The sequence below is a fragment of the Rhopalosiphum maidis genome, chromosome 4 (assembly GCF_003676215.2).
Source record: "Rhopalosiphum maidis isolate BTI-1 chromosome 4, ASM367621v3, whole genome shotgun sequence".
Classification (NCBI taxonomy): domain Eukaryota; kingdom Metazoa; phylum Arthropoda; class Insecta; order Hemiptera; family Aphididae; genus Rhopalosiphum; species Rhopalosiphum maidis.
Window position 1 is genome coordinate 3,378,516 of NC_040880.1, and position 19,153 is coordinate 3,397,668.

Below are 19,153 nucleotides of genomic sequence, written 5' to 3' on the forward strand. Positions count from 1 at the left end.
ATAAAAAAATCGGAAAATTTGGTCTATTGTATACTTATGGTTATGGTATCTACCGTCATTTGTCGGAAGTTAAAATTGAATTCAATGATAATACATCGTTTATATATATATATATATGAAAAAACGATTCAGAGTTGAAGAAGTCTGACGGCCTATATTTCTTTAATTATATTTTACATTGGTTTATACTGATAATAAAATAAAACTTTATAAATTGGGGAGTTATTTCTCTATTGATATAAAAACAATTTTTTGTTTAGATATTAAACATTTACTTGAAATGACATAAAAAAGTTTGGGCATTTCTATAGTTGAATTTTTCAAATTTTGGTAAAAAAACTTAATAGAAACCTAAATGTATAACATTATGAAAATTGATAATTTTTAACTAAAATAAATTGTGCATTTAACGAGTACTATCAAAATTTAAACTTCAAATGCTTATAAACAAAAATTTTTCCAAAATGTATTTTTAATATTTTAAAATAATTATACAAACATCTTTTGTGGTACCTTGTATTTAATTTTCAATGTTTTTGCTTTAGCCGTAACTTTTTCATAAACACCGAAATAACAAAAAAGAATGTATAAAATAATTCAAAATGTTTGTTTTGTATACCTATGAAATATTAATAGCTTAAAAGTTAAAATTAGTCTAAACATTTTAAAATTCTCCTTGTATAAATAGAAAATGATAATTTAAATAATATTGGAATGTTTAAGGTTTCTATTATATATTTTTGAATAATAACAGAAAAATAAAAAAAAAAAACAGAGGATAAGACACGTTTGAGTATCCAATGTTGACATCATTTAAATTTCAAATCTCATAAGTCATAATAATATACTTATGCGAAATTGTTCAAAACTTTGTTTTATTAATTCTTTGTAATAAAAACTTATGAGAAATGTATCAAATTTTCAAACCTTAATTGTTAAAATTAAAAGTGCTGTGGGTTTTAATGCTGGGTTTACACGTGCATGTTTGTTGTGGCGCCATCATATACGCCAGTTAAAATGTATCGCCAGTAATTGTTTACACAGTTTAGCATCAATCTCTCGCTACTTCATTACGTTCGTTGTTGATTTGTATGACTGTTGTAGTTCCATGTTTTTATTATTTTTCAAATTTTTAATTAATCATACTTATAATTATATTTTAAACTAATTAAAATGTCGGCTGAAAAGGAATTACATTTTCGTCATGCTTGTAAAATAGTATTAAAATTAGTAACTGAACATATCATATCAGATTTAGAAAAAAAAAGTAAAAAAAAGAATAGGTCAGTCTGAGTAAGGAAGTGGATTGCTAGAAGACAACATTTTGGAGCATCCGATATACTTTTAAAAGAACTTGCGTTAGAAGATCCAAATTCATTCAAAAATCATTTAAGAATGTCATCAGACCTTTTTGACAACGCAAATAATAGGTACAAATTATTATACTGAAAATAAAATAGTCACTGGCGCGACGAAAAGTTGGAATTATCTGACTTTATTTTTCAATGCATGCAATCATTTCACTTGCACGCCAGTACATGTTTACACGTGCATGTTTATTTTTAGTGGCGCGCCAGTTGCAACTGGCGCCACAACAAACATGCACGTGTAAACCCAGCATAACAACACAGTTTTTACATATTTTCGTAATAATAAATATTTAAAATTTAAACACTTAGGTATAAATAAAGAATTGTGAATATTTATTTTGACATTTTTATGGGAAAGACTTGCTTTTTCAACAGCAAATAAAATGTTATCATGTATAAATAGATTAAGTCACAGTATAAAAACTCTCAATCTTGCATCACAAAAATGGCGATATTCGATATAAATATGTTACGATTAATGATTAAAAACGGGTAATATTCAAATTTAAATTAACCGGAAACAGAATACGTAATACACAAATCATAGAAAATAGACTATAATACAAATATTACTATTCATATTTTAGTTATTAGGCACTATTGTGAGACTGTGTACATATATGTTATCTTGGTAATTTGTATACTAACCATTTAGAAACGGATAAAGTAAGTAATAATTAATGATAATAAAACATGGTTCTAGTAACAATAATTCTAAATCAATCATGTTTACAATTGTTCACGAGGTTATCATTATATCAATGTGTTATAGTATTATAAATAGGTACTATGAATTAATTGCGTTAACAGCGAGCGGTTAGCCCATCCTCCCTGTCACCCTTACCATTGCGTAATACAATCAAAATATTGTTCGCTCTGTAAATAATAACATTATAATATCTTTGTTAAACATAACAGTATGTAAAATAAGCTGCGGTAATAGACATAATTTAATAATTTTGTTGAGAATCGAGGGTCGTTGTTTTGCTTATAATACTAAACTTTGATTTGAAATAAATGCTTGCTATATTTCAACAGCATAATATTCTAATTTACAAATGATTTTGATTTTTGTTACCCTCTTATATGCGTAATTATTTTGTTATATTGTATTCATCGTTGTCACCATTGCATTTGTCTATATTTTAAGTATTTTTATGATAAAATAGCTGTAACTTTTATTTTGATTCACTCTGTATCTTGTACCTATATATTAGAAAGTATATGATAAAATCATAGGTCTATTTGATGTTTCTTACACAAATCCACATTTTTCGGTAAACTGGCACCAAATTGTAGACATATCCTGGAATTGAATCCTTAAATGTTGCCTCACGTGTGAATTTTGTTTAGGCTCACGAAAATTGAATAATTTTTTGCATACAACTAAATAGAGTTATAGAGTTGTCAAGTGTCATTAGCTACAGAAAATATACCTAATAGTTATTTTTTTTGTATTGTATTATATATTTAAGATCTATCATAAAAACATTTTATATAAATATTCGTATAGCCAATTTCAACGTTAATTTGTATATTTTATTTTTTTATATAATATATATCACTGTAATTAGTAGTTCCATAAAATATGTAAATTTACTCTTATATTAACATTGAAAACATAAAAATGATTCTGTTGAATGAAAATTTACTATGTTGTACGTTAGTAAAACGGAGTATACTATACATATGGGTTAACATTATCTTAAGAGGACGTTACACAGAGAGTAAAACGTATATAACGCTAAATTAGAGAGCTGTATTGTATCGATATATGAGAATTTAAAAATAATAAACTAATATAATATAAGGTATTAGGTATTTAGGTATAAAATAAAATTGTTATTTATATTTTTAATAAAATTATTATGATTTATTAAATACATATTGACTGAACATTTGGCTACATAATTAATGTGTAAATAATTACTTACAATTTATGTATCTGGCAAAACACAATTCAAAAGTCCGAAGTTGATTAATTGATAAAAACTGTATAAAAGGATATGACTTTAAAAAAAACTCGTTAGATATACTAGATTATATTAAATTAATTTTTAATACGTCATCAATACAAATCGAACATGAATTTTAAATTTACCATTACCATGGCAATTGTCATCACCCTGAGTTTGTCTGTAAGTATCAACATGTAATTTTGTAATTTATGATTATATCATAGAAGTCGTAAGTTATAATATTGTATAATATGTTTTATAAGCTAAAATAATTAAGTAGAAAAAAAATTCTAAGATTAATTATAAATAATTATAAAATTTAATAGGGTTTCTTATAACAAGGTTTCACATAAATTGTTTAAATAGATTTGAAAAAAAATATTGAGCGTAATTCCATAAATATTTTTAATGAGCGTCAGAACTTTAAATGTTGACAAAATAGCTGATATTTAAACGAATAATAACAAATTTAAAACCTTTAACATATACCTACATACAATGATACATACATCGATACATACAATGATTACATACATTGTAAATACAATATTTTCGGAACAAATGATTCAATAACCTACTTTATTATTAGTAAAATAAATTAATTTAATAGCAATATATTTAGGTACCTAATCATAAGATATATTTAGTAATACAGGCTGATAGGTCATGTTAATTCACAATCGTTTTTCTTAAGTAATTATTAATATTCAAATTTAAAACGTCATACATTATAGTGACTTCCCAGTAACGAGGTACTTTACACACAATACCTATATTGTTCAGCAGAGTAGTTATTTACATCCTCCTTTTTGTCGATACCTATTGGTGTTTCCTGATTATTTTGAAAAACACTGAAGATTTTGTTTTTTGACTCTCCAAATAACCAAGTCTATCATTTTCCTATCCACGCATTACTCATAAACTTGTGCATAGCCAAACTAATAATTATTTTATACCTACTTATACAGAATTTAGGACAAGTCCGAGCCGATGACCCTGCATCGACTGCACCACCTACAACTACAACTCCAACTACAACTATAGCTACAACTTCAGCTCCTCCAACTACTAGCAGTGGTGGTAGTACCCAATGTCCAAGTTATCCTCCAGGATCTGGAGGAACAGTTCCAACAACAAGTACAGCAACAACAACTTCATCATAATAATATCAAATATTTTTATTAGCAAGTTCGGTACAAACCAACAGTGGTTGATCTTATATCCTTCCTGATTACTTCAACAAATGTACTAATTGAAGATCCAAATACAGTTTTATGCACACTTAGATGTACTTATATAATATGTACTGCGTTATTGTAACACTGCACATAATAATTATAAATGTTTTCAAAAATTAAAATATTAAATTGTTTTTATTTTATTTTTTGTTACTAATGAACCAACCTTTTCCGAATAGAAAAACGGAAACTGGAAATAATGAAACCAGGTTTTAAAAAAAAAAATGTAGATATTTATGTACCTAAATTTAATATATCCAACCTTTCTCCTTTAAATTGCGATATATATATTGTATTTATAAGGTCAATTTCAAAAATTGAAATTTTTGAATGTAATGTATGTATTTATAATGACTAACATTATAATGTTATTTTTAAAAAAAAAACTGAACATTTTTTAATTTTTACTTCTCTTTAAGTACAAACTAGATCTAACTTGTTATCATAAATTATAATACAGTTATTGTGTATAGTGATGAGTATACTGTATAAATACGAAAAAAAAACAAACACATTTTAGCATTAATACATAATATTTTATAATACCATTCAGAATTTAAAATAATAAAAATAACCGCTTATAATTGAACTTCATCATTGCAACAACGATTTTTAATAATTAAAATACTTAATAGCTTTTTCATATTTAAATAATTTTTAATTTTAATTTATTATTTCAATGTAATTTTATTGATAGTTTTATTATATTTATATCTACGCTATAGATTATATTTGTATAGATATAACAGAAATTGTGGAAGAAAATGTACTGACAGCAACAGGACTAGATAATCTGTACATAATGCCAACAAATAAAAAGTATAAAATAACAAAATTATTTACAGAAATCAAAAGATTAGTGCTGAAATTGAACCCCACTATTAAGAGCAAAAAGAAAAAATTATCATAAACATGTATTTTCATTAATTAATTATAAATTATAATATATACTAGATATTATTAATATGTATTAATAAAAATACAATAAAAAGTTAAAACTAAAAATATGATGACTTAAAATATTTTTCAATAAAAAAAATATAGATATGTAAATCCATACAAACTTTAATGATAATTAATAACTGATAAGTATCATTTATGATGTTTGATTTTATAAACAAGAATTACTTCGATAATTCTTCTCGTATGGCTTCTGCAAGTAGTGAAATTCCCTAGAATAATAACATAAGTTATACTTGATTAAGTTGAATAACTAATAAAACAATTAAAAAAAAATTGTTTTTTAATTTTTAGACGAATTATACATCATATTATGTATATTAAACTATAATCCTAGTATATAGTTTATACTTCTATAGTAGTGAGCATAGCTCTACTATTTGTAATTTATTTTAAATAAATTATTTACGGACATTTAGCCCAATTACAGTATGTATTTATAAGATTAAACATTCAGGAAAAAATAATATGTATATATAATAATATAAAAACACTTTTATGGTAATATAAAAATAAGTAAAATAAAAATATGCGATATGTTTTATTCGGTGTACTTATATATGTTTAGTAATACTATAATATAGTTGTAAAAGTAATAATAATAATAATAATATAAGTTTTAAATTCCAATTTATAATCATGATGTAAAAATAGAGAAAGAAGTGTCGAAGTTTGCATGGGACATACAACGCACAAGAGGTTTATTTGAACCATAGAGCGTGGAGGATGGAGGAATATGAAATGGATATGTTTGGCGTGTAATACATAATATCGAATTGAAAAAATAACTAAAAATGCAATGAAATAATGTAAAAAATACTTTTTTGAAGTAAAAGAAAACACTTACTCGATCGACTTCTTCTGGTGAAGCAATGGAATACGAAATTCGAATGTAGGGACTTGGTTTTTCGGTATTGGCTGATAACGCATACCCAGGAGCTAAAATTATTAATTTATCCAAACATCTAGTAGCGACTAATTGTTTGGCATCGTTCAATCCAATTATTTTCAACCAAAGAAACATGCCACCATTTGGCTCGTACCATTCAGCTAATCCTGTTTAGAAGAAATTACTTTTATTTACTATAATATTGATTTGATAATAAAATTGTGAGATAAAAGTGCTGTTTATTTTATCAGTAAAATTTAATGATTATTATTATTCTATTTATTACAAATATTCGTCTTATATAATATGGTGCAATTTTTATTTATATCTTGTTGTTCCATGTATATTGATTATGTAAAAATATTATATTTACATGAACAGGTATTAATGTATTATATATAATTGTATTCATTTTTAAAATGTATATATAATTTAATTTCAGTCATAATTATCAAGTTATATTTTAATTATCTTTACGCTGTTTTTAAATTTTTTTTTCTGCTTACCAGATTCTTCTCATTTTGTTTCATTTTAATTTTGTTTACGGCTGTCATACAATTTATGATGTAAGCTCACATTACTTTTATTATTATTAAGATTAATTTATTATCTATCCTATTTATTATTTGATATTTCACTAAATTTAGGTTTGGCTTTTTTTTTTATTTTACAATTATTACTTAATATTATTTTTTTCTCTTCATTGAACAAATATTAATTTATTGTATAACCTAAAAAGTGTTAGTGTTACCAAATAATTCATTCAATAAATTAGCAAAAATACTAAATAGCGTAGTATGTACCCTCCGCTAGATTCCCAAATAAGATCATCATTTAAATTTTGATTTTTTCCCCAATTTTTAAATACGATTTCAAGAATTAGTATTTATTGCAATGTTTTCTTACCGTTAAGATTTTTTTTAATTGCAGACATCATGTGATCCAACTTTTGTTTGTAAAAGTTTTGGACATGCATAAAATGAGAAATCAAACCATCTTTACCCCAATGTGATAGAAGTTTGTATAAAAGTACTTGCGATAATGATGATGTGTGCATTGATGATGTTTGCATATGAAGCTCTATTCTACGTACTAATGTTATGGGTCCGGTTACGAAGCCTACGCGTAAACCAGAGCTCATGATTTTTGAAAAAGAATCGAATCGAAGCACACGACCTTCTGTGTCCATGGACAAAAAACTAACTGGATTTTCCTGAAACCATATTCCAGTTAATCAACTAATTTATTATTAATTAAAAGGAGAAATGTTGACAGTTACCTTTTTGAAAAGTAAGTAGTAATATGGATCATCTTCAAGAATAAGCATATTGTATTCACAAGCTAATTTATAAATTGCGCGTTTTCTATGTGTGGGCATTGTAGTTCCGGCAGGGTTTGATGCAGTTGGGTTCAAATAAATCATCTATTATTAACATTAAGCGTGTGATTATTATATAATATTGGCACTTATCTTATTTAGAAAGGTGTATTATTATTTCTAATTTAAATGTGGACAGTATTATATTCATAAATGAAATAGTTAAAATAGTAGGGTTTTTTTTATAAAAATGTGTTTGTAATTTTCTAATTTTGACGTATGTGTATATGAAATATTAATATTTAATTTCTAATTGATGACTTAATTACACCTTACATAAATATTTTGGAACAATTTTTTGGGATAGAAAAAAAAGAAAAAAATACATATTGTAAAATCCACAATGCTATTGATGCTATTGCTATACTACAATACATTATATCCACTTAGAATATTAGGTGTTATATTATCATTTATGTATATTTTATTAAACAAAATTATTTTTAAAATATTTTCCACTAATTATCATACAATTATTAAAGCAAAAAATTAAATTAAATAAGAATAACATAACGCATAAAATCATTTTAGACGTTGACGAAATTTACGTTGATTTGCAAGTATAACGATCAGGGGCCAAAGAACTTTAGTATTTATGTATTATAATATGAGGATCGGAGTATAAAAGTATAATAGTGGTTTACTTTAGGTATCGGCATCATTTTTCTTTTTCTTTCAGCTAAAACTTTTTCGATTTCTTCCACGATTACACCACAAGAATCTTGTACTATCGGTATGATATCAGCATTATATGGTTTGAACTGCAAACATATTATGTTATCATAAGATTTAATGATAAAAGCGAGGGTATGAGTTTGGTTACTTTATAAATTATTTTCCGTGTTGAATATTTAGATAGACAAGTTATTAATTAGGTATTAAAAACACAGGCTATACAGTTACCTGTATAGTATCAGTATATATTATGTACTATATTATACAGGACCTTAGTATTTGAAATAACATATTTTCAGTTATTGGATAAATAATATATCATAATTCATAACGATTAGAAATTTAATATCGATGCATAATTTCAGTGAGGTATTGATGAAGGCTTTACCAAGTCAACGGCTCCTGTGTAAACCGGATCAGGCATAATTACTGGGTCGTTGCATCGCATGCACATGTCCACGACCTTGGACAGTCCTTCTTGTGCGCCAGATGTCATTATAATAGATCTTTCATTCCAGTTTTGTGGTCCATGATAACTTTCTTGTATTTCTTCTAATATCTTTATTAAAGGTCGATATCTATTTAAAATATTTAAATAATATATAAGAATATGAATTGTCATAATTTATATTCACAATAGCTGGCTACTAGTTTAGCCAAAAATAAATTGCTCATGAAAGCCCTTGAATAAAATTGTGGACGAGTTTTTTGTTTGGTGCAACCAAATGGCGTACCTAACTTTTATATTATACAATACAGCTATAAAGAAGACGACTTTGTTTTTTTTTGTATTGTATGTACGCCTTTGAATTTGTTTTGTGATTCATTTTTATATGGCTTAATGACAATAAATTGTGATGACATATTACCTATATTTAATTAAAAATAATATGAACAATACTTGGGTGATGTTATACGTTACTGATAGACTATTACGACCAACTAGCTCTAAAACGCCACCATTCATACTTTACTTATATACTCATAGCGAAATAATAAGAACGTATCTACCTCGTCGCTTAGTTGGTCGTCCTGTTCTACACCGCAACCTTTTTTTAACTGTATATCATCGACGATTATTTTCGTCTTTGAAAGCCAATCAATATAAACCTGCGCGCGACGAATTTCTTTTATTATCCAACACTCGTGTACATTCTTATTTAGTAACGATTATAATATGTTTATGTTTATAAATTAAATGATAACCAATGAATTAATATTTTCCCATTAAATTAAAAAAAGTAGAGAATAATAATAATAATAATAATAATAGTAAAAAAACAGATGACGAAATTAGACATAACTGGATAACTTACGTTTTTTGTTAGATATGTTCAACAATGTTCCATCCATATGTGCAACACGTGGAGTCAAATAACGATAAGACACCTTTTAACACAGAATAATACTAGGAGGAATTCAAAGGAAGCAAAATACATAACATTTCCCTAGGACAAGATCCAGTAATTAACTAAGTATAATAACCTAAAACCTATTGTTTTCCCATAAAAACGAAATTAATTAATGTCATATAAAAACTAGAAAAAATATTATATGCACCTAATGGCCGTTGTAGCTGAAGTGTATATAATTATCATCATTAAATTAAAACTAATAATACCAAATAAATATTAATTTTTTAAAATATTAAATAAAGTAAAAATGTACAGATAATGCGATATTTAGTATAATAAATTGGAACATTTCTTTATGTATTTTTATTTTTAATCACCTGCAGTACGGCAGATAGCTTATGCTTTGGTTCAAATGATAAATTGTTTGACCAAATGGATCTTAATGGACTTAATTTGTATAAGTATAAATTATAGTTAATGAAACATTTTGCATAACTATTAATTTCTTATCTCATCACAGCATCACCAAGTCAAAAAATATTACTGAAAATTCAATTTAAGGAACCATTTAAAAACCCATTTAATGATTAACACTCACATATTTACAGTATTGTAAACACAAACATAAATCATATATTTCTGCAAATGTTTAAATCTAAATATACTTTTTTATTTTTATTTATATTATATTAATACTAATATGAAAATGATAATTTAGTCAATTTTTAATCTTTATATTAATATATTTATAAGTTCCATCGAAAATCATGAAATAATATTTTACCAATTAATATTATTATTATATTATTAATACAGTATAATTATATATCTAACAATATTATTTATTAATTTTTAATTTTATAAAACTATACTTTTATTAAGTTGTATTGATATTTGTTTTACTATTCACGTACTAGTACATGTACTATGTATACTTAATATGACCTTATTGCTTATTTAAGTTGTACACCCGTTTTTCTTTCAAATTTTCTCATATTTACAAAATGTAAAATATGTTATTTTTTTTGTTAAAAAGAAAAAAAATATTTTTTTTTTATTTAGAGTTATATAATCGACATTAATATATAAGTTTTTTTGTTTATGTTGAACTTAAAATAAAAATAACTATGATGAAACAATTAATAGTAAAATCAGTAATTAAGTTTTAGCTGATACGATATTGTTAACCTGGGGGTCACCTACATACTATTTAAACCAATACAAACAATTATGGATCTCAAATAATAAATAAATAAATAAAATAAAATAATAAATTATACAATAGGTCATACAATATTATATAATACAAGTATAACATATTATCATGTCTAAGTTAAATTATAATTTAAAACTATTTTATTTTAATAATGCGTAGTTACAACGAGAAAATTTAATTTTTTTGTCACACTTGTTTAACAAATTTTTCATCAAAATATTGCATCAACTTACTGCTTCATTCATCGTGAACAATTAGCTGCTAAACATATGGACGAATATCTATTTGATCTTTTGAATTAATTCACAACAATTTAAATTGTATTAAACATTGTTTCGCAAATACTCATTACTCGCATTTTAAAAGTCATGTGGGAATAAACAGATTCAAGTTTTGAAAATTTGTTTTTGCACAATCGTGTTCCTATTGCTTGTCATCAGTGATGGTCTGGCTCACCGACTACCCAACGATTTCCGGGGGTTCTTGGATATTTTTTTAATATTAAGTCCTTACTCAAAAAGGAAGATTAATATTTAAGTTACTTATTTAAAGTATAAATTATATATAAGTATAGATTACTAATTTGCTAAAATATGATGAGTATGATGACATACAAAAACACATAGGTACACATACAAAAGTCAGTATAAAATCAATACATCCATTGCTCTACTCAGAATATGTAACATATACAGATACCTATACGTTGAAATTTATAGGATGAAAATACTGCAGTAATGGTTAATATCAAATTTTGATTAGCTACAGTAAAATGCATAGAACCCATCATGTAATTTCAATTTTTATTTTTTAACTAAAATTTTATTGTAAAATATGTGAACATATATTTTTTACATCGGGAGCTGTCTTATAATGCATGTTATACGCATTAGGTTAGGATACAGGATTACAATGTTACTACTGTTGCAATATACAAACATTATTAGAATTTAAAACTATAATTATATGACATGAAACATTACTAGGTATAATTCCTTAGCCAGTAAATATAAGTAGGCAAATAAAAATTATTAAATAGTAATGAAAAATACTAGATTAAGCTACATACTACAAGATATATAAGGGATATTAAGAGTAAAAATTTGACGGTATCTGGAGCACTAGATTAACTAGTAAGTATTAGTTTTTAAATAAGTTATTATCATTTGAACTTGTATATTAAGTGAATAATTAGGTTTTTATACTAATGATATTTTTAGTAAGTAAAAAAACATACCCAACCGAAGGCAGATATTGCAAGGCATCAGATAGTTCTTCACCTTCAAGATTAATATTCTCGCCGGTAATTAGTTCCACGCTTATCTTCTTGAACGGAAATGTTAATACGTTCGGTACTCCTACACCGAATTTTATGCAATCTGGTGGTAGTTTTTCTAACAATCTCGCTGAAAAAAATACTCAATAAATAAAGGTAACATATTTATATATATATATATATAAAGATTATTTCTTGATACAATTATAACATATGATACAACAATCAGTGTCAAATTTAGAGGTTTTGTTTATGAATAGAGGTAATAAAAAGTCCAAAGACTTTTGTCGGTCAATATTTTAAGGACTCCTACTACACACGCATGTATGTCCTGCATTATAAAAATGTCCATGCATGAACAAATATTAAATTCATATGAAGAAAATCATTGAAAAAAAGGTGGGAAATCGAGTTGTTCACTTTAATGGATGTGTTAAATTTGAATTCAATGATGTATCATTGAATATAAAAAAACGATTCTGAGTGGAGACGATCTATCAGCCTATATCATCCCATGATATGCTTGTTGATATTACTATTAAAGTAATTATTTTTATTATTAGTATTAAAATAAGTTATAATGACATTTTTTATTTTGACATTTATAGGAAAATACTAAAAAAAAAAAAAAATTAAAAATTGCCCATGCCTCTAATTAGCTCTAAAAGAGTCAAAGTGATTATTTAATAAATAGAAAATCATAATTTAAATACTGATGAAAATTTCAAGTTTCTACAGTTATCAATGTTATGAATTATAATAAACAATTTTGTCGAAAACTGGTTTATCTTAAGAATTTGCGTTTATACTATTTTTTTGTTTTATTCGATTTTAAAAGAAAATTATTAGGATTTTTTACGTTTAATCTCTTTAAGTACTAATAAGATTCAATTTGCTACTAGAAAACACCATTCAAAGTTGAAAATTGAAGTATTTCTAATGCTTAAAAGGTGTTGAAAATCACAAAAAAAAATTTACACATCACTGTAAAATCAATACATCTAATGCTCCACTCAGAATCTAAAACCGTCAAAAAGGGATCTATCCCTAAAACTGACCCATCATTAATTCGCACACTAACATCAATCACAATATTATAGTTACTAATTTCTCGAAGTTTAGACGGCTCGCGTTTAGATGACATTTCGTTAATGAAATATGAATAGTCAATTTTAAACGGAATAGCATTGTTTTGATTGTATGACGGTATTGGTTCTTCGGGACAATATCCAGGAATTACACAGTCTATTGGACAACGTTCCACGGCCGCTGATTCTTTAGAGGACGAATATAGTTGATACTGCGCCATATTCTGTAGTAGAAAAACACAGTAATTAAAATAGACAGGAATAATAATATTATTTCAAAAAATCGTAGAAAAAAAATATTAGAGTGAAATACCAAATAAAAATATATTTGTGCATATTATTTAGTTTGTATATTTTCTTTACATTCAAATTGCATAATACATTATATATTTATTATAATAACTATTTCAAATGAAAAGAGCATTAAAAAAAAAATTACTTTTTAATGTTATAGGTCATTAAATAAATTATCATATTATATTAAAAAAATATCACGTGTTTAATGGTTGCGATATGTACAAGTAAACATGTGAGAAATGCATGTAGGTAATAGAACTAAAGAAGTAGGTTAAAATGATATATGTTTAAGTTGTATTATTGATTATCAAAAAAAAAAAATCAATAAATCAATTAAAATACCCTACATGAAATTTAAGTTTTTAAATGTTTCATAAGAATGTGGATGGAAATAAAATTAAGTAACTACGTAGAATTTTCGCCTGTCTTATATAGTCCTGAATTTATTTATAGTACACGAAATATAAGTAAGAAATACTTATAATAACTTGTAAGGTAATTTAACATTTAAGTGAGATTTACAATTGTTAAAAAATATGTATGCTATTTATTGCTGCCTATTATATGATAAATTATATGAATTATAAATTATTATATTTTACAATATTTGTAAAATATTGTATTTGTCCACATTATTTTGAAATATTACGATTTGGAATAAAACAATTACCTAATTTTTTACGTCTTTTATTTTTTCTCTGACAGTTCTAATAGTTTTTAATCATTGAAATTACGAGTTTCATAATTTTCCTTATTTTACTCGACACATCGCAAAAACCAAAAAAATATATAATAGTTACATTCTTGAACTATACTTATTCGTTTTCACTATAGAATTATTAAACTTTATATCTATTATATATATATATTTATATATATTTATATCTATTACTATTATTTACTAAGAATAATGAGTCTAATAGGTTCAAAGATATGAATTATATTTTGAAAATTATATTAATTCAATTTTTTTTAATATTTTTATTTTAACGGTGAACAATTTCCTAGCAAGCTATTACAATTAATATAATTTTTTGAAATATAACATAATAATAAAATAAAATAAATAAATAATAACTAAAATTGTTATATTTTGTCATTAAAATGTCCAATTGTATATGAAAAAACTCAAAACATTAAAATTTATCAAATGAAGTATGCTATCTGTTTTAAATATTTTTTAAAATTAGGCACAACTATTAGTAAGGACCTTTTTACAATTATATCAAAAATCCAAAATTATTTTAATTAATTTTATTAACTCCCATAAAAAATTGATCTCATATCATTATAAAACCAAGTCACTTATTTTCTTTAATTTGTTTTCTATGTTTACCTTCAAGTCTTTCTCATTATAAAAAATCTATTATTTAATAATAATAACTTATTTATTGTATTATGTATGTTATTTTTCACACGAAATATTTATAATAATATAGCTCAGGGGGTTACGTGTATATTATATTAAATATCAATAGGTACATTAATTGCTCTGTATAGAATATAAAAGGGGTTGTGATAACTTTAGTGATACATTTTACCTCATTGACATAAATTATTGGATTTTTAAGATCAATTATTGCTAATGAAGCAAGCGAAAACATAAAAAAAAAAAAACCTTTTGAGTAATACTACTATAAAAATAGCATATTAAGTGTAACATTTAACGAAATAAAGAACAAAGTAGATAGTTGTAAAATAATATTTAAAAATTATAATCATAATATTCATAACCTACTTTACGATATATTAATTAATAATACACAAATATTATTGTGTAGGCGTATTAGTAGGCCATTAACGATCGATAATTTATTTTAAAAGTCTGTTTATAGACAGGAAGTTTGACATTAGATATTTATAATTCATAATATTATTATACAATATGTTTTATGAAATAACATATATTGTGTAATTGACAGTATTTTAAAACCTTACAATTTTAAATCAATATTAAAAAGCTAAAATAGTAAAACATTACTATACTATCTTTTATGTAAAATTTTATTTTAAATTTCGATTTTTTTTAGTTTACTAGTTACTTTAAAATATAAATATCTTCCTATTGATTCTTTGAGTCTATAATCAATATTAATTGGCTAAAATGGTATTAAAACTTACCAATTTCATAGAAATATTTTTCTTTAAAGTCTTCATAAAAGACATATTTCACTATAAGAAGTATTTATAATTAAATAAATATTTAGAAAATAAAGTTTTTCAAACAGAACTACAACCGTATTAAACCGTATATTTAATGGTCATTACAAAATATAAACGTCTGTTTAAAAATTAAGAAGTATGAATTTTAAGTCAAATGTCTTTATAATTATATCGAAAAATACATTTTAAAAGAAGAAATAGTTAAGTTATGGTTGTTATGATTTAACACATTTTTTGAACATGTTCAACTGTAAACTGTACGACTATGAGAGACTTATAAACAGTTTAGTCTAACAATAAATTAAGCGATGTATAATATAATGATTAATATTTTAGATCTTATCAAAATTGTTGTCGATAGCAAAGCTTCTCAGCCTGGCTCGTCGACATAATATATTATATCAACACAAATAATTACGAATCTCAAATAATAAATAAAATAATTAAATAGAAATAATAAATTGAATAAATTGTACAATATTATATTAAACAAGTATAATATATTTGCATGTCCAAATTTAGCTATAATTTAAAAATATTTTATTTTAATAGTTCTGCAACTACGAAAAGAAAATGTAATGGTCTTGTCACACGTATTTAATAAATTTCTCATAAAAACTTTATTGTATCAACTCATTGTTTCATTCATCATGAACAATAAACTGCTAAAAATATGAACGAATATCTATTTAATATTTTGAATAAATGTACAATAACTTTAAATTTTATTAAAGATAGTGCCATACATATTCGCATTTTGAAAATTATGTATGAGTAAATAGGTTAAAATTTCACAAATTTGTTATTGTACAATCATAAATGAAATAGAAATATTATGTTAAATGATTTAAATTTAACTATATATGGATGTCACCGCAGAAAACAGTTTAAGAAATACTGTTTCTAAAATATTTAACACTGTTTACTTACACAAACACACAGCTAAAATAATTAAACATTTACAATTGTGTGAACTTGCAAATTACCAAAAAAGTATAAGTATTTAGTACAAGATTTTTTATTATCGATTCTAAAATAAAATAAACTTATTGATATAGTAGCAATGGTTGTTATAATAATAATATAAAATTTTACTTATTAATACTATTTAATATACCATGAAATATTTGCAGTCTTCTTACTGTATACTCTTCAAATCAGCTTCTAATAATAAATTGAAAATAAAATTTAATCAACTTAAATTAATATAAATAAAAGTCACTAATAAACTTAAAAACGAAGTGCTAGTACATCGGATTTTATATGAACGATGTTATTACACATGCTTCCTAACGAAAGTGTTAAGAGGTTAAGTTGCTTAATTAGCGTTTAAATCACAGCGTCCGTACTTACTAAATATTATGCTCTGTCGATAGGAGATTTCATTATATGAATCGTATCAACAAACAAACATAAAAAAAAAATAATTAATTTAATACATTTAATAGTAACATGGATTTCATGCTGTTCTTAATGATAAGAAAATTAAAATGATCTAATTGAGATATTTTGTTTGTAATATAATAAAATGCATAAGCGTACCTCTAAGAAACTCGTTAAAAAGAAAGTAAATTGAAGCTTTTAAAATAAAATTATAAAATTTGGGATATTGTGATTGTCTATCGTATGTTAGGTATCTAGTGTCAATACATATTCGTTAAGTCACGATAATAGTGTTAAAATATTTGAATTCAATGACAAATCATTATATAGATATAAAAACGATTCATAGCATATAAAAATGATACAGAGAAAATTATTTAAAACAGAAATGCATGTACTTATATCGTAAACCTAATTTATGCACATAGGTAAATGTATGTATATTTTTTGGTTTTTTGAAAATATAAACCATTAATTTTTTCTTTAATCCAAACTCATCACAGATAATAACACACTTTAATTTGTTGTATTTAAATATTAATGATGTACGACGTACGTAGGTACCTAATAAAAAATAAAATAAATTATATAACAATTTGATAATTTATAACATAATACTTTATATTATCTGATGCAATATCACATCAGATTATAATATAGGTATTTTATCATATGGCCTTCTATTTTGTTATTTACATAATACTACAACATAGATTTTTACATAAATATAAATATGGCAACATAACAAAAATAAACAATAAAATTACGTGAACATATATTTTTTTGCAATCAAATTAATTAGGTCAACATTTATTAATTTTAATATAGTATAATAATTATATACCTTACGAAAATGTTTAGTTTCACAATATTATCTATATTTTTGAGGAATGCGATTATTAACAGAATTGTAAATAAACACAAAGTGCAGACAGATAAAAAAAGTACATATTACATAAAACATATATATATATATACAATAGATATAAGAACATACACTTTAAAGCAAATCAGTGTAGTGAAACATTAATTTTTATGAAATTTGTTAGTTTATTATAATATTTTGGAACAGAAATAATTTTGAATTTTAAGGATAGTTTCTAGTAATTATTTTGATCTAATTGTTACTTGGGAGGAAGGAAAGAGGAGTCAAAAGTATTAAGCCAACTATTTAGAAAATTAAAAAAAAAAAATCTATTAAACTATAATTTTTAAATTATACTTTTGCCATTGCAAAGTCAATGGCTCTTGTTACTTCAACCGCTGATCCTCGATCCTTGGGTAATAGCATTGAATCACTAGAAGTATTGGATATAACCGTCACAGAATTAGTTTTCCCAGTTATAGTGTACGACGTTTACAGACTGTGAATTGATATTGTTACTGCTCTTAAAATTACTGTGTAATTATTCTACGTCATTTATCTAAACTTTAGATAAATGAGCAATAATAAATTTTTAAAAAGTTCTAAAACTTTAAATGCTCATTGGTTATTTAATGTATAATATTTATATAGAAACCAATATTATCGAATTCATAATCTGAAGCATAAAACTGTAATGAAGTTGTTTATGCAGGTAAGTATCATGTGTATTTTACACCGAATAATGCATTTATAAGCTTAAATTATTATAAATTAATTTATAATAAGAAATTCTAGTATAAACATGTTACAAGTGATGGGTCTCTGCTATCTCATTTAAATTTAAAGTTTTAATAAGTAAATAAATAAACCAATAATCGGTATTAATTTTTTGAAAAATAAACTGGTACCAGTATTTATGAGAATAAAAATCCAAAGTTGATTTGATTGATCTAAAACAAATGATTATAACAATTTTAAATTTTTTCCGTACACGTTAGAATTTCATGCATAATAATAATATCTTGTATTATATCTTAAATTT

At 24.3% G+C, this 19,153-nt stretch overlaps 2 protein-coding genes across 4 annotated transcripts; one reads left to right on the forward strand and one right to left on the reverse strand.

Moving 5' to 3' along the window:
* Nucleotides 1-3,345: 3,345 nt before the first annotated feature.
* On the forward strand, nt 3,346-4,704 carry LOC113549560 (integumentary mucin C.1-like). Its single transcript, XM_026950920.1, has 2 exons — nt 3,346-3,508; nt 4,297-4,704. Exons 1-2 carry the CDS (start codon nt 3,455-3,457, stop codon nt 4,489-4,491), a joined length of 249 nt encoding a protein of 82 aa, XP_026806721.1. The 5' UTR covers nt 3,346-3,454; the 3' UTR covers nt 4,492-4,704.
* Nucleotides 4,705-5,564: 860 nt separating this feature from the next.
* On the reverse strand, nt 5,565-17,179 carry LOC113548790 (kynurenine/alpha-aminoadipate aminotransferase, mitochondrial-like). 3 transcript variants are annotated; one of them, XM_026949859.1, is made up of 9 exons: nt 16,981-17,179; nt 13,420-13,627; nt 12,277-12,445; nt 8,857-9,046; nt 8,438-8,554; nt 7,695-7,838; nt 7,322-7,628; nt 6,374-6,582; nt 5,565-5,738 (listed from the first exon to the last, which is right to left on the reverse strand). In XM_026949859.1, exons 1-9 carry the CDS (start codon nt 16,981-16,983, stop codon nt 5,691-5,693), a joined length of 1,395 nt encoding a protein of 464 aa, XP_026805660.1. In that variant the 5' UTR covers nt 16,984-17,179; the 3' UTR covers nt 5,565-5,690. The 3 variants fall into 3 exon arrangements, with proteins under 3 accessions (XP_026805660.1, XP_026805661.1, XP_026805659.1); XM_026949860.1 differs by having other exon boundaries at nt 13,420-13,628; nt 16,964-17,179; XM_026949858.1 differs by lacking the exon at nt 16,981-17,179 and adding an exon at nt 15,822-16,003.
* Between the last annotated feature and the right edge of the window lie 1,974 nt (nt 17,180-19,153).